The 14,707-nt window shown below is 38.4% G+C and overlaps 1 protein-coding gene across 2 annotated transcripts in view; it reads right to left on the bottom strand.

Annotated features, from left to right (window-relative positions):
- WDR19 (WD repeat domain 19) overlaps positions 1-14,707 on the bottom strand; it is a 120,256-nt gene that overhangs the window by 95,836 nt on the left and 9,713 nt on the right. Inside the window, exons 4-5 of one of the 2 annotated variants that reach the window (XM_006873212.1) lie at positions 4,412-4,537; positions 1,254-1,369 (exon numbers count right to left, since the gene is read on the bottom strand). In XM_006873212.1, the coding sequence (XP_006873274.1) occupies positions 1,254-1,369; positions 4,412-4,537 (242 nt within the window). The remainder of the gene's footprint in view (positions 1-1,253; positions 1,370-4,411; positions 4,538-14,707) is intronic. The other variant, XM_006873213.1, reaches the window with a different exon arrangement.

The following is a 14,707-nucleotide window of genomic DNA, read 5'->3' as shown; positions in this document are numbered from 1 at the left end:
CATGTAAACTATCATATAATTCACAATAAAACATTAAAAAACAAAAAGCTGTTGGTTCAAACCCACCCATAGGTGCCTCAGAATATAGGCCTTGTGACGTGCCTCTAAAAGGCCTTGTGACCCCTATGGAATGGTTCTACTCTGTACATGTGGGGACACGAGGAGTTGGATCAACTCAATGGCAACTATCAACATCATCAATTAGCTGATAGAACATGCAGATGAAGTGAGACACAGAAAAGGCCCAGTGATGTCAAGTAGACCCATTATTTCTCATGGCGAAAAGGTGATTTTTGTAACTCAAAAATTCTTAAAATTTTCAAACATGCTAATGATCTTATTACTTAACTATAGCACAAAAGATTAATACTAAACATGTGGTGCAATGGGTAAGTGTCGTTGAGACGGTTCTGACCCATAGCGACCCTGTACAGGGTTTCCAAGGAGCAGCTGGTGAGCTTGAACCAGCAACCTTGCAGTTCAAACCAACTTTGTAGTCTAGCACATTAACACACAGTGCCACACCAGGACATATATATGTGACATTGATTTGAAACAAATACACGTTCCTTAGTGGAAAGGCAATTCTCAAACACTCTCAGGTGCCATTATCACAAGAGTTAATCCCCTGGTAAGCAGTAAGTTATGTTATTTTTGATCTCCTGAATGTAATTAAATCCACTAGCTCCACCATTCACCAGCAGGATTATTACAATAACCAAAAGAATCACTACTGTTTCTTCTTGTGTATTTAATGGGTAGATGGCAAATGACCAGAGGTTGGGGAAATCAAACAGACTGAACCAAGACAGTCAAAGGAGGAACAGAACCCAGCCAGCCTCCATGCATACCCTGAGGGGGATATAACTCCTATTCCACACCTTGATGAATTTGGTGTTTGAAGAGCATGAGGGTTAGATTTAGGCAACCAGCTGTACCCTATCCAAGCAGTCCCTACAGGCTTTAACCCACCTACTAATGTGCTGTTATTCACAAGAACTATTCTGTGGCCAGAAGTACCATCTGGGTGAGAAATGAACGGATAGAAGCAACGCCATTAGTGTACTGGCATCAAAAGGCATAAACTAACCTTAGAGTCACCTACTCTAGGTACCAGGGAAATTTAGCCAGATGTAACACTGGGCCAGGAGGCTCTGTAGCACAAAATTTGCCTTGCAAATCAGGGAATTTTGAGGCAGTAAAAACCACTTTTGCGTAAAGCATCATTAGCAATGTTTCCAGCTATAACCTACCAAGGACAGGAATCTTTCGAGATGTCTGACGATTATAAATAAGCAAATTTCCTTTAACAGTTCCAACAGCCAAGAAACTTCCGACTTTTGACCAAAGAAGGAAAGACATTTGATCCCTGTAAGAGTAAGATGTAAATTACTAGATAATAATCATAACTTCTAAATAGTCCTTTTAAAACGTACTTGATGGATAATTTGAACATCTACTTAGAAACCAAACAAAATTACAACTTTATGCTTTAGGACAAAGACTATGAGCTAAAGACATTTTGGAGAAGCTACGTAATGCTCTTAAAGGAGTCCGGGTGGAGCTGTAGGATATGCAGTAGACTGGTAACCACAAGGTCAGCAGTTCAAACCCACCAGCCGCTCCATAGGAGAAAGATAGGCTTTCTGCTCCAGTAAAGATTTACAGACTCTGCAATCCTATAAAGGGCTGCTGAGTGGAAATCAACCTGAAGGCAGTGGAAGGTCAGATTTACAAGACAAATATTTAATGAGTATAAAACTTTAATTTAGTTAGAATAGAATGTCAGATTTCATGAGATTACCCTTGATATAAAAAAAAAAAATCCCAGCTGCCCTCGAGTCCATTCCAACTCGTGGCATCTCCAGGTATGTGCTCCACAGGCTTTTCGGTGGCTGCTTTCTCAGAAGGCACCTCTGGTGGACTCAAACCTTCAACCTTTCAGTTGGCAGCCAAGTGTGTTTACCATCTCTACCACTCAGGATGCCTCTTGGTATGTAGCTAGTTAGTTGTACACTAATAATAGCACAATGGAGCTCTGGTAGCGTAGTGGTTACGAATCGGGCTGTGAGCCGCAAGGTCAGCAGTTCGAAACTACCAGCTGTTCCGCGGGAGAAAGATGAGGCTTTCTGCTCCCGTAAAGATTTACAGCCTCGGAAACCCTATGCAGGGTCGCTATGAGTCGGAAACGACTCCATGGCACATAACAACAACAAATAATATCACAATTATGAGGATGGTGTAGGACAGAACAGTGTTTTGTTTGGTTGTGTTTAGGGTCACTATAAATCAGGGGCATTTAACAACAGCAACATAATAGTAATTGCAGCTCAAAATTTGGTTAAAATTTCAATGGATAATGTAATCTCATGCTCTAAAAAGTGTAGGGTCCAATACATGAGATATTATATGGGAAATATAATTAGGAATCCATGACTTTAGAAAAGACCTGTCTCTTCCAACCCTATCACTGTTAAACGTAGTCCAAAAGCAGGTAGAAGGCTCTTCTGTCACCATCAAGTCCTATGTGCATTCTAGGAGTCAGTTTGAGTTATGGTTCCCTACCAAAGGGAAACAAGACTCCCTGGTATGTAGCTCAGTCCACATGTTGGAAAAAGAAATTACAATGGCTCAAAAACCTGGGATCTCAAAATGTGATGCCAGGACCAACAGCATAAGCATCACCTGGGACTCGTTAGGAATGCCAATTCTTAAGTCCACCCAGACCCAGTGAATCAGAAACTCTGAAGGGGAGCCCCAGCCATTGTTTGAATATACGCTTTCCGGGCGACTACGATGCAGCTATACTAGGAGAACACTGGTAGCCGGTGCTACTGTCTTCAGGCAACAGGGCTGCAGTCAAGAACATTGAGGTCAGTGGTAAAAGGACAAAACAATTTCCTTAAGGGGCTTCTTCTGGCTAAGTTAAAGGAGAAGTTGAGCATTGAAAATAATATATTTAATTAACATAAGTTGAGTTTGTTAAAGGCCCTAAAGCCATGATGATATTTGAAAAGAAAAATTAATATATAAAGTATATTAAAAAGCGAGTTGTAATTAAAGGTGAATATATGAAACTGTTTAATTAAACCTTAATTCTGGTAAGCAGCAGAGAATTAATATACCAGGTTGTTTTGAATAAGTACAAATGGTAGACATTGTTTATCTGTTTAAACAGGCATGGCAACCATGACAAGGTACCTCTCATATCTCTACCATGATGACTCTAACTGACCAAGAGCCCTTAGATCCAGCCATGTCTCAGCTATCCTATCTCTTCATTTCCTACATATATATTTTGCTTCCCCTTTGGACAATCTAGTTGCACCTTTGAAAGGAACTTTTAAAAAATTTTAGAAATGACTTATATTTCACAATTGTAATAAATTTATTCTAATAAGGTAGTTTAGTAAAACAATTGTATAGAACAACTAAAAAACATTTCTTTTATATAATAACTTACCAAGTATCTCTTTTTCCTTCAAATTTTGTTCTTGTTAATATACACAACAATTTAACCATTTTTATGTGAACAATTTAGTGACATTTTTCATGCTGTACAACCATTCTCGTCCTCCTGTTTTGAGTTAGTCCTCTCACATGAACATAACTCACTGTCGCCTCAAGTTCCTATCTTTCAAGCTGCTCTTGTCAATTTGATCCACACAGATAGTTTTTAAAAGGATGTAATGCTCAGTAGACCTGCTTTGCTAGTTAAGTGAAACTATTGTTTTAAGAAGACTTCAGGGAATATTTTTGGTTTAAGGTTTTCAGATGATCTTGGGGTAATAATCTCAGGGGTTCACCCATCCTTCATGGCTCCAGAAAGTCTAAAGCCCATGAGAATTTGAAATTCTATTCTGCATTTTCCTCCTTTTGATCAGGATTCCTGTATGGAATCTTTGATCGAATAGTTCAGCAATGGTAGCCGGGTACCATCCAGTTCTTTTGGTCTCATGGCAAAGGAGACAGCTGTTCATAAAGCAACTGACTACACATTCCATACCCTCCTCCTATTCCTGACTCTCCTTTCTCTTTTGTTTCAGGTTAATAGAGACCAATGGTTGGTTGTGCCTTGGATAGCCACTTGTGCCTTTTTAAGACCCCAGGTGCTATGCAACAAACTAGGAAGTAGAATAAAAACATTAAATACAAAGTTAGGTCAGCTACTTGGAGTCCAATGAATCCATGGTCCTAAATCTCCAAATGAATAAATCAAATTCCATGAAGTGCTTGGTTATACATAAGCAACCTCAGCAGGGAGTCTTGATGTTTTCTTTTTATAGTTGTAAATATATCTGCTGCTACCAATGTACCTTTGAAAGTAGCAAGTTGTTAGCATAAATGTTAGCACAAAAAGTAATTATGTTTATAAGCAATGATTTTTAAAACTTTAAAAAGGTATCCTTACCTCATGCCACTGTCTAGCTGGCTGGTTTTATTTGTGTTGGCATCCCATAGATAAATACAACTAGATTTCTCAGCAATCACTGCTAGGGTATCTCCATCTTTGTCCCAATCCATACCAACACAGTTACTTTTTTAAAAAGAGAGCAAAACATCATTACACATTTTTCAAAAGCAGAGAAAAGAATCTTAAATATTCACATATTTGTGATTTCTGTGTACAACAGCAGTAAATCTATTTTATATAATTCTAAACTTTTAATTTTTTAAATTTTTTTAAAAGGTTGAGCATACATTACTTCCTCTGTTCCATTTAGCCCATGCAAACCTGCTGAATTGTTCTCCCATCTGCCTTGTTCTTCCATTCCCCTCCCGCTTCTTATGTATTGTGCTCCCCCCAGCACCCAAGCTATCCTGTGTCTATTCCCTACCTTGTGCTCCACCTTCCCCTCCATCTCCGCACCCCACCCCATACATCCCGGTAACCAGCAAAGAATTTTTTTTCTCACTCTTTTAGGGTGGGTTCTTTTTCTTAATTTTACAATAATGGTCCTATGCAATATTTCTCCTTTTGTGACTAATTTCACTCAGCATAATGTCCTCAAGGTTTATCCATGTTATACAGTGGCTTGCAGCTTCCTTGTTATTCTTTAAGGTAGCATAATATTCCATTGTGTGGATGAACCAAAGTCCATTCTTCCATTGATGGGCACTTAGGTTGTCTCCATCTTTTTGCTATTGTGAATAGTGCTACTATGTACATTGGTATGCATATATCTACTCATGTTATGGTTAGTATTTCTTGTGGGTAAATACCAAGTAGAGGACTTGCTGGATCGTAAGGTATTTCTATTTCCAACATTCTGAGGAAGCGCCATACTGTTTTCCATAGTGGTTGGACCATTTTGCAATCCCACCAGTAATGTAGGAGGTTCCCAGTGTCTCCACATCTTTGCCAGCATTTATTGTCCTCTACTTTCTTGAACTTGTTATTGCTGGTGTGAGATGATATCTCATTGTTTTCTTCATATGCAGTTCTCTAATGGCTGTGAACTAATGCTTCAGACTGCAAAGTCATTTGAACTGCAAGGTTGGTGATTCAAGCTCACCAGCTGCTCCTTGGAAACCTGATACAGGGTCGCTATGGGTTGGAATCGACTCGATGGCACATAACAACAACAATGGCTAGTGATCATGAACATTTCTTCATGTTTGTTGGCTGCCCGGATCTCTTCCTTGGTGAAGTGTCTGTTCATGTCCAGTGCCCATTTTTTAATTGGGTTATTTGTCTTTTTCTTGTAGAGGTGTTGTAGTTTCCTATATATTTTAGAAATGAGTCCCTTGTCTGATGCATTGTTGGACAAGATGTTTTCCCATTCGGTGGGCTCCCTTTTCACTATTTTGATGAAGTCTTTTGATGCACATAAGTTTTAAATTTTTAGTATGTTCCAATCATCTATTTTTGTCTTTTGTTTGTGCAGTTTTCACAATGTTTGGTAGTCTGTATGTGCCCTGTATAATACAGAGCCCTCAAATTGTCCTTTTTTTTTTTTTTTTTTTCCATTGATGGCCTTTATATTTCTGGGATGCACATTTAGGTCTTTAATCCATGCTGAGTTGGTTTTTGTATAAGGTGTGAGGTAAAGTTGTTTCAATCTTTTGCATATTGCTGTCCAATTCTGCCAGCACCATCTGTTGAAGAGAAATATCTCTTCCCAATAATTCTAATTTTTTTACAGTGAGAAATACAACTCACTATTCATCCCTGAAGAAGCTCTGGTAGCGTAGTAGTTACAAATCGGGCTGTAAACCTTAAGGTCAGCAGTTTGAAACTACCAGCTGTTCCACAGGAAAAAGATGAGGCTTTCTGCTCCCGTAAAGATTTACAGCATGAGAAACCCTGTACAGGGTCGCTATGAGTCAGAACCGACGCCATGGCACATAACCACCACCACCATCATTCATCCCTTGGATACTACTAACTTCAACTTTTTGTTGTTGTTGAACAGATGGAAAAAGTTCTACTTTAAGTACCATTTTAATATGCTACAGTAAATATGACACACACTAAGTTCTCAGATTTTCTTTAACCCTATAAAGAACTGGCCCTTTATTAAAACAAATTCATCAAGCACCTCTACAAGTGAACCACATCTGGAACTGAGATCATTTGTACAATCAAATTTTGGAAGGTTATTTTTTATTTACAGAAATAAAAGAGAAAGTATTGATAAGAAATAAAGCTATGGATAGATACATTGAGAATAAACAGGTTGTTGTTTGTTATTAGGTGCCATTGAGTCAGTTCCAATTCATAGGGTTCCTACGTACAAAAGAACTAGACACTGCCAGGTCTTGTGCTAGTCTCACAATGATTACATTGAGCCCATTGTTGCTACCACTGTGTAAATCTACCTCCTTGAGAGATTTTCACTGACCCTACACTTTAGCAAGCTTGATATCCTTCTCTCTTCTGCTAATATATCTAAAGGATGAGAGACAAAGTCTTGCCATCTGGATTTCTAAAGGAGCATTCTGGCTATACTCTTTCCAATGGCACTTACCACCACATCATATGTGTAATATTAATCTTTTGTGCTATAGTTAAATAGTGAGATCATTAGCTTGTTTGAAAAATTAAACTAAGAGTTTTTGAGTTACATATATCATGTGAAACCATGTGTCTACTTGACATCACTGGGCCTTTTCTGTGTCTCACTTCATCTGCATGTTCTATCAGCTAATTGATGATGCTGATAGTTACCAATAAGTTGATCCCAACTCATGGTGTCCCCACATGTACAGAGTAGAACCATTCCATAGGGGTCACAAGGCCTTTTAGAGGCACGTCACAAGGCCTATATTCTGAGGCACCTATGGGTGGGTTCTTCTGGCAGTCCATGGTACTTTTAATATTCTTTCCCACACCATAATTCAACTGCATAGATTCTTCTATAGTCTTATTCATTGTCCAACTTTCAAATGCATATGAGGCAAATGAAAATACCATGGCTTGAGTCAGGTGCATCTTAGTCCTTAAACTGACACCTTTGCTCTTGAACACATTAAAGAGGTCTCTTGCAGATTTGCTTACTGCTGTGGAATGAAGGATATCATCGCTGATGTCTAATGAATCTTGGCTGAAAACAGAGAATATCAGAAAGATGTTTACCTGTGCTTTTTTGACTATGCAAAGGCTTTTGATTGTGTGGATCATGACAAGCTATGGACAACATTGCAAAGTATGAGTATTCCTGAACACTTAATTGTGCTCATAAGAACCTGAACACGGACCAAGAGGCAGCTGTTTGAACAGAACATGGGAACACTGGGTGGTTTAAAATTAAGAAAGGTGTGCGACAAGGTCGTATTCTTTCACCATACTTATTCAACCTGTATGCTGAGCAAATAATTGGAGAAGTTGGGTTATATGAAGAAAAACATGGCATCAGGATTAGAGGAAAACTCATTAACAACCTGCGATATGCAAATGATACAACCTTGCTTGCTGACAGTGAAGAGGACTTAAAATATTTACTGATGAAGATCAAAGAGCACAGCCTTCAGTATGGATTGCATCTCAATGTCAAGAAAACAAAAATCCTCACCACTGGACCAATAAACAACATTCTTATCAACAGAGAAAAGATTGAGGTTGCCAAGGACTTCATTCTTCTTGGATCAACTATCAACAGTCACAGAAGCAGCAGTCAAGAAATCAAACGACATATTGCATTAGGCAAATCTGTTGCACAAGACCTTTTTAAAATGTGTTGAAGAGCAAAGATTTCAGCTTGAGGACTAAGGTGTGCCTGACCCAAGCCATGGTATTTTAAATAACCTCATATGCATGTGAAAGCTGGACAGAAGACCACAAAATAATATAAGGAAGACCACAGAAGAAATAAGGAAGACCACAGAAGAATTGATGCCTTTGAGTTATGGTGTTAGAGGAGAATATTGAAAGTGCCATGGGCTCCTAAAAGAACCAACAGATCTGTGTTGGAAGAAGTGCAGCCAGAGTGCTCCTTGGAGGCCAAGATGACCAAACTTTGTCTCTCATACTTCGGACATATTGTCAGGAGGGACCAGTCGCTGGAGAAGGATATCATGTTTGGTAAAGTGGAGGGTCAGAGAAAAAGAGGAAGACCTCCAACGAGATGGATTGGTCAAGTGGCAGCACTGATGGACTCAAGCGTGGCAACAGTAGTGAGGTTGTCCCAGGATCGGGCAGTGTTTCGTTCTGCTGTGCAGAAGGTCACTATGAGTCAGTACCGACTAGATGGCACCTAACAACAACAACATTACCACCAAAACAGACAAGCCAGGAGTCAAGTGCTTACTTTAGACCTGGTGTCCTTGCATCATGAAGCTCCTAGATCCAGGGGAAGACTGATGCCAAGATGTATAGAGATCTCCAAGGAATGCTGGGCCAACAGATGTTGAAAGGAGATAAGAACCTGTCCTCACAGCTAACAGAGAGACAGTCTCCCCTAAGAGCCAGCACTCTGAATTTGGACTTCGCCCTCTAAACTGTGAGGGAATAAATTTCGGGTTGTTTAAGCCACCCACTTGGGGAATTTCTGTAATAGCAGCATAAGATAACAAAGACACCTGTGTACGTAAGGCAGTCGGCACAAGACTGGTCTCATTCTTTATGATTGTATGTGGATGTGCACCTTTGTTTGTGTTAATGTAGTTGTCCTCATTGATGAAGCTTTCCAGGTACTTTGCTAGGACCTCACTGGTGTTTCTCTCTTTTCTTTTTTTTTAATTGTGAACTGAGTGATAGTTTACATGGGTGAACATCAGCCTTACACCATTGTTTCATTGCAATGATTACAATTTCCTCTGTGTCATTCAACAGTATTTGCTTCCATTCCCTCTGTTTTCTGGGTTTGTTTTTTTCTTTGGGGGGTGGGGTGGTGGGAGACATGTACACAAAAATACTCAGGAATATATAATTATTTAAACAACCAAAGGGCACATTCTGCAAGCCTGCCTCCTGGACGCCAGCACTCAGTCCCTCTCTTTCCATGAGTCTAGAGTCCTCAGATGTTCCTCTCTTCATGTCCCCATCTTTGCCTCCATCTCTGGTGTCGCTGCTTCTTCGGATAAGATCCCACATTCCACTTATGCTCTTCTTCCTTGATGGTCCTAGGGTCCTCTGTTCGTGGACTGTAAGATTAACTACTCTCCCCATTTTGTTACAAAACTTCTACCTTTACAGTTGTGACCGTCACAATTAGTCATGATAACAATTACTCACTATTGAATTATAAGAATCTTATCCCCATCTCTGTTCACCAGACCCGTCTAAATGATGAAATCTATTCAGTGGGGACTCTATCGTCCCTCACATACTCTTAAACTCCCTCTTGAAAACTTGTAAGCCAGTCACTTCTTGCCTTTATCGCCCCCTCATTTTAGGTAGCTACTGTCTAAGTTGCCTATCCCTAGGGGATAGGATTGATACTTGATATGAAGACTCCTTCCCTCTCAGTATTTTGAGCTACTACATCCATAAGTAAGGAGCTCTGGTAGCGTAGTGGTTACGAATTGGGCTGCGAACCTTAAGGCCAGCAGTTCAAAACTACCAGCCGCTCCATGGAAGAAAGATGAGGTGTTCTGCTCCCGTAAAGATTTACAGCCTTGGAAAGCCTATAAAGGGTCCTATGGGTCGGAAACGACTTGATGGCACTTAACAACAACAATATCCATAAGTACAGGTCAAGTTCATCAAATTGTAGCAATTTACACTTCTTTCTTTTATCAAAATTGTTTTTTTATCTTTCTCTAGTCGAGTTCTGATTATCAAACCATCAAGGCTAGGTCAGATGGGTATTATCTGCAAGTTTGGATGTTCTTGTGCGTCTCCTCTCACTTCTTATTAGCTGGATGCTTCACTCTCAGTTCTAGCTCTCCGTGGCTATGTCCTTGCCCATGGGCTCAGGAATCCCCAGGTCTCACTACACTTCGGACCAACCAGCCCTTTCTCTTCTCTATCTCATCTCCAGATCAACAGGAGTCACTGCAATCATTTTTTAATTATTGTCTGTAAAATTTTACTGGCATGTGATATTAATGATATTGTTTGATTTTCCCAGTTGCGCTGGGTCACCTCTTTTTGAATTGAGCACAAATACGGATCTTGTATAATCAATTGGCTAGGCAGCTGTCTTCCAAATATCTTGGCAGATAAGGGTGAGCATATCTAGTGAAGTATCAGTTGGTTGAAAGATTTGAAATTGTATTCCTGAAGCCTTATTTTGCACTTCTTCCTTTAGTACCATCAATCCTTGATCATATGCTACCTCTTGAAATGGCTGAACATCAACCATTTAGTTTGGGTATAGTAACTCTGTGTTTTTGTTTCTTCTTTTCACGCTTTCTGTATCATTTAATGTTTTGCCCATAGAATCCTTCAACATTCATTTCCAGGCTTGAATTTTTTATTCCGTTCTTTTGGCATAAGGAATGCTGAGTATGTTCTTCCCTATTGATTTCCTAACTTCAGGTCTTTGCATATTTCATTATAATACTTGACTTTGTCTTCTCGAGCTGCCCATTGACATTTTCTGTTCAGTTCTTTTACTACCATATTTATTCTAGTTGTTTTAGCTTGTCTATGCTCAAGGATAAGTTTCAGTCTCTTCTGACATCTATTTTGGTCTTTGTCTTTTTAATGACCTTTTGTGCTTTCTTTATGTATGATGTGTCTGATGTCATTCTACAACTTTTCTGGTCTTCAGCCATTAGTGTATATTGTATCAAATATGTTCTCGAAGTGGTGTTTAAATTCAGGTGGGATACATTCAAGGACATCCTTTGGTTCTCATAGATTTTATTTAATTTCTTCATCTTTAGCCTAAACTTGCATATGAGCAACTGATGATCTGTTGCACAGTTGGTCCCTGGCCCTTTTCTCACTGATGTTACTGAGCTTTTCCACCATCTCTTTCCACAGAAGTACTTAACTTGATTTCTGTTTATTCCATCTGGTGAGGATGAAAAATGTATTTGCAATGAATAAATCAGTAGTCTTGCAAAATTCTATCATGTGATCTCCAGCATTATTTCTACCACCAAGGCCATATTTTCCAACCTCTTTGTTTCCAACCTTCACATTCCATTCACCTCTAATTATCAATGTATCTTCAATTTCATCATCACTGACTTTAGTGATTGGTTTGTATATTTGAATAATGATGATATTAACTGTTCTTCCTTTTTGGCATGAGTTCTGGTGTGCAACTGTAGGATAAGCACTGGACTGCAAGGTTGGTGGTTCAAACCCACAAGTCGCTCCTTGGAAAACCCTACACAGGGTTGTTATGAGTTGGAACCAACTCAAAACACTTAACAACAACATATTATCACAGACAGTATTACACTTCAAGAAAGACCTTGAAATGTTCTTTTTGAAGATGAATGAGATGTCATTCTTGAATTTGTCACTCCTGGCATAGTAAACCATTTCATTGTCTGATTCAAAATAGCTAATACCAGTCCATTACAGCTTATTAATGCCTAAGATATCGATCTTTATGTGTTCCTGTTCATTTTGGCAGCTTCCAATTTTCCTAGATTTATACTTCATACATCCCATGTTCTTATTATTAATGGATGTTTACACTTGTTTCTTCTCATTTTGAATTGTGCCCCATCAGCAAATGAAGGTCCTGAAACGCTCCTCCATTCAGATCATTAAGATCAACTCTACTTTAGGAAGCAGCTCTTCCCCAGCAAAATTTTCAGTGCCTTCTAACCTGAGAGGGTTCATCTTCCAACACTTTATCTGACAATGTTACACTGCTATTAATAATGTTTTCATCTTCTGGGAGTGCATCTGGCAAAGTTCCACTGCTATTCATTCATAAGGTTTCCACAGCTAAACATTCAGAAGTAGTCTGACTCTCCTACTTCCTAGTCTATCTTAGTCTGACTGCTCTGTTGAAACCTGTCCTCTTAGTATTTAAAATACTGGTGGCATAGCTTCCAGCATTACAACAATGTGCAAGCCAGCAAAATATGAAAAACTGACAGATGAGTGGTGGATAAAACAGGTGAAAGCTGGAAAGTGTAGGATTGTAAAACAGTGAAAAGACTGAACTACACAATGGTGTATAAGAAATGTTATTTTCATTTTATATCTCTGTGAAATAAGACTGAATCAGTTAAAATTACATCATAGTTATAAATAGGGAATGTTCTATTTAACATCAATTTTTCTGTTTATCATTCTTTCAAAATATTTATTATAATTTGAAAAGTTCCCTGAGAATTGACTTTTTTTCCCCTCTGATGTTAATCTTTCATTTTGAGACTCCTCTTTGTTCTTGGGTATCTGCTAAATATCATTTTGATTTATCTTTATGACAGGAGGGATTAATTCTATTATTTTATTTCTTAAAGTTTTAAAATATGTTTTGGGGGTCTTAATTTTCAATAATATTCTCAGATTTGGGGGATATGGGAGAAGGGAAGCCTTCAAATTGTGGATAGGGTCACCTGCCAATTAAATACTGAATGTAGAACAGCACTCGATTTATCTGGAGATTCTGCCAGTCAAATTCAACTGCTATGAATATAGCAAAAGAAGACAGAAGAAAGTAAGGTATTATGTAACCAAGATAAATGTCAGGGAGATTATACAATAAAACTTACTAAGTTTTTTTTACAGAGTAACCTTCTTTAATTTTAGACATAGTTATAAATACCTTGACTTCTGTTTCCCAGAATAAGGAAACCAGAAGCATTCATTAAGAAAGCAATAGGAAATGCAAAATAGTGGCAGTAGGTGCATGCTGAGCAGGAGGTAGGAATGGCTGGAGAGACAGAGATAATGCAACATTCAGATTTGCTGAGAGGGTGGCAATAAACTATTGAAAGCTGACATGCACTTAACAAGTATAGCAGCAGACAGGCAACTTAGACTTTGGCTATCAAAATCGGGGGATTATACAGGTGCAAAGTGGCTGGCTTTCATAAGGGTGCTTAATGTCAAAACAAGGGGGAGGGTGTAAGGTAAAATCCCCACTGAACAGTTTTCCTCTTGTCCAGATACATCTGGTGATAATGGGGATAAGATTTTATGATTCAATTGTGAGTAACTGTTATCAGGACTAATGGCAATGATCACAAGTGTAAATGTAAAAGAAGTATAACTAAAAGTGGGAAGCAGTTAACCTGGCATTTCAGAACAGAGGACCTTACGACCATCAAGAGGGAAGAACATGAGAGGAGCAAGGGATCCTGACCAGAAAAGCAGCGACAGCAAAGATGGTGGCAGAGACAGACAGACAGAGTAGCAGAGGACTATAGGAGACTGGTGTGCAAAATGTGCCCTTTGGACATCTAAACAAATATATATTTTCAATGTGGTATGTGTATATAAAAAAAAAATTAATAGAGGTAGATACTGTTAGCTGATGATGCATAGAGGGGGTTGTAATCATTGCAGTGATTTGCTGACTGTAAAACTGATGAGCTGCCCTGTAAACTGTCACTCACTCAATTCATGATAAAAGCTTTCAAACAAAACAAAAAAAAGCATAGCAGCATCAGGCCTCTTGGTAAGGGAGTGTACATACCTTAATGACCACTGAGAATATCAGTAGAAAACTGATTACACTGGATTAACAATAGCTGAATATGCCTAGTTCAGCATTATTTCTTAAAGGGGATAAAATATTCATCCTTTAAGAAATATCTGTGAAATAATTATTTTCTAACAGTTTACTACAGAGACAACATTAAATTATTGTTTTATGTATATAGGCTTAGGTATCTGCCTATACACACATTAAGATGTATTTATAACTAAATGAGAATTCTTTCATATATATCTATTTACAATCTTGCCTTAAAGCTTCCTTGTGAATTTTATGAGTATAGCCTCTAGGTTATATGCTACACTCCTACATACTTCATGAACTACTTTTTAAAAATCCCTTTGCAAATACAGAACACAAAAGAAGAAGTATAGGTGATATATAAGTTATAAAATTTTATTTTATTATAGCTAAAAAACAGCCTTTTTGAAGAAATAGAAGCCAGAACTAGTGAGCTAGAAGATAAATCTCTCAACACCACTATGATAGAAGAGCAAACACAAAAAAGGATAAAAAAAATCTGAAGAAGGCCTAAGATTCATATTGGATAACATGAAGAGGAATAACATAAGAATTACTGGCATTCCAGAACACGAACAATCACATAAGTACACCGAATAGATAGTTGAAGAGCTTCATGAAGAAAATTTTCCTAACATCATGAAAAGTGAAAAGATAAGCATTCA

The sequence above is a fragment of the Chrysochloris asiatica genome, unplaced genomic scaffold (assembly GCF_000296735.1).
Source record: "Chrysochloris asiatica unplaced genomic scaffold, ChrAsi1.0 scaffold00230, whole genome shotgun sequence".
Lineage (NCBI taxonomy): Eukaryota > Metazoa > Chordata > Mammalia > Afrosoricida > Chrysochloridae > Chrysochloris > Chrysochloris asiatica.
Note: the sequence above shows the minus strand (reverse complement) of the source record. Positions and strands in the feature narration are given on the sequence as shown.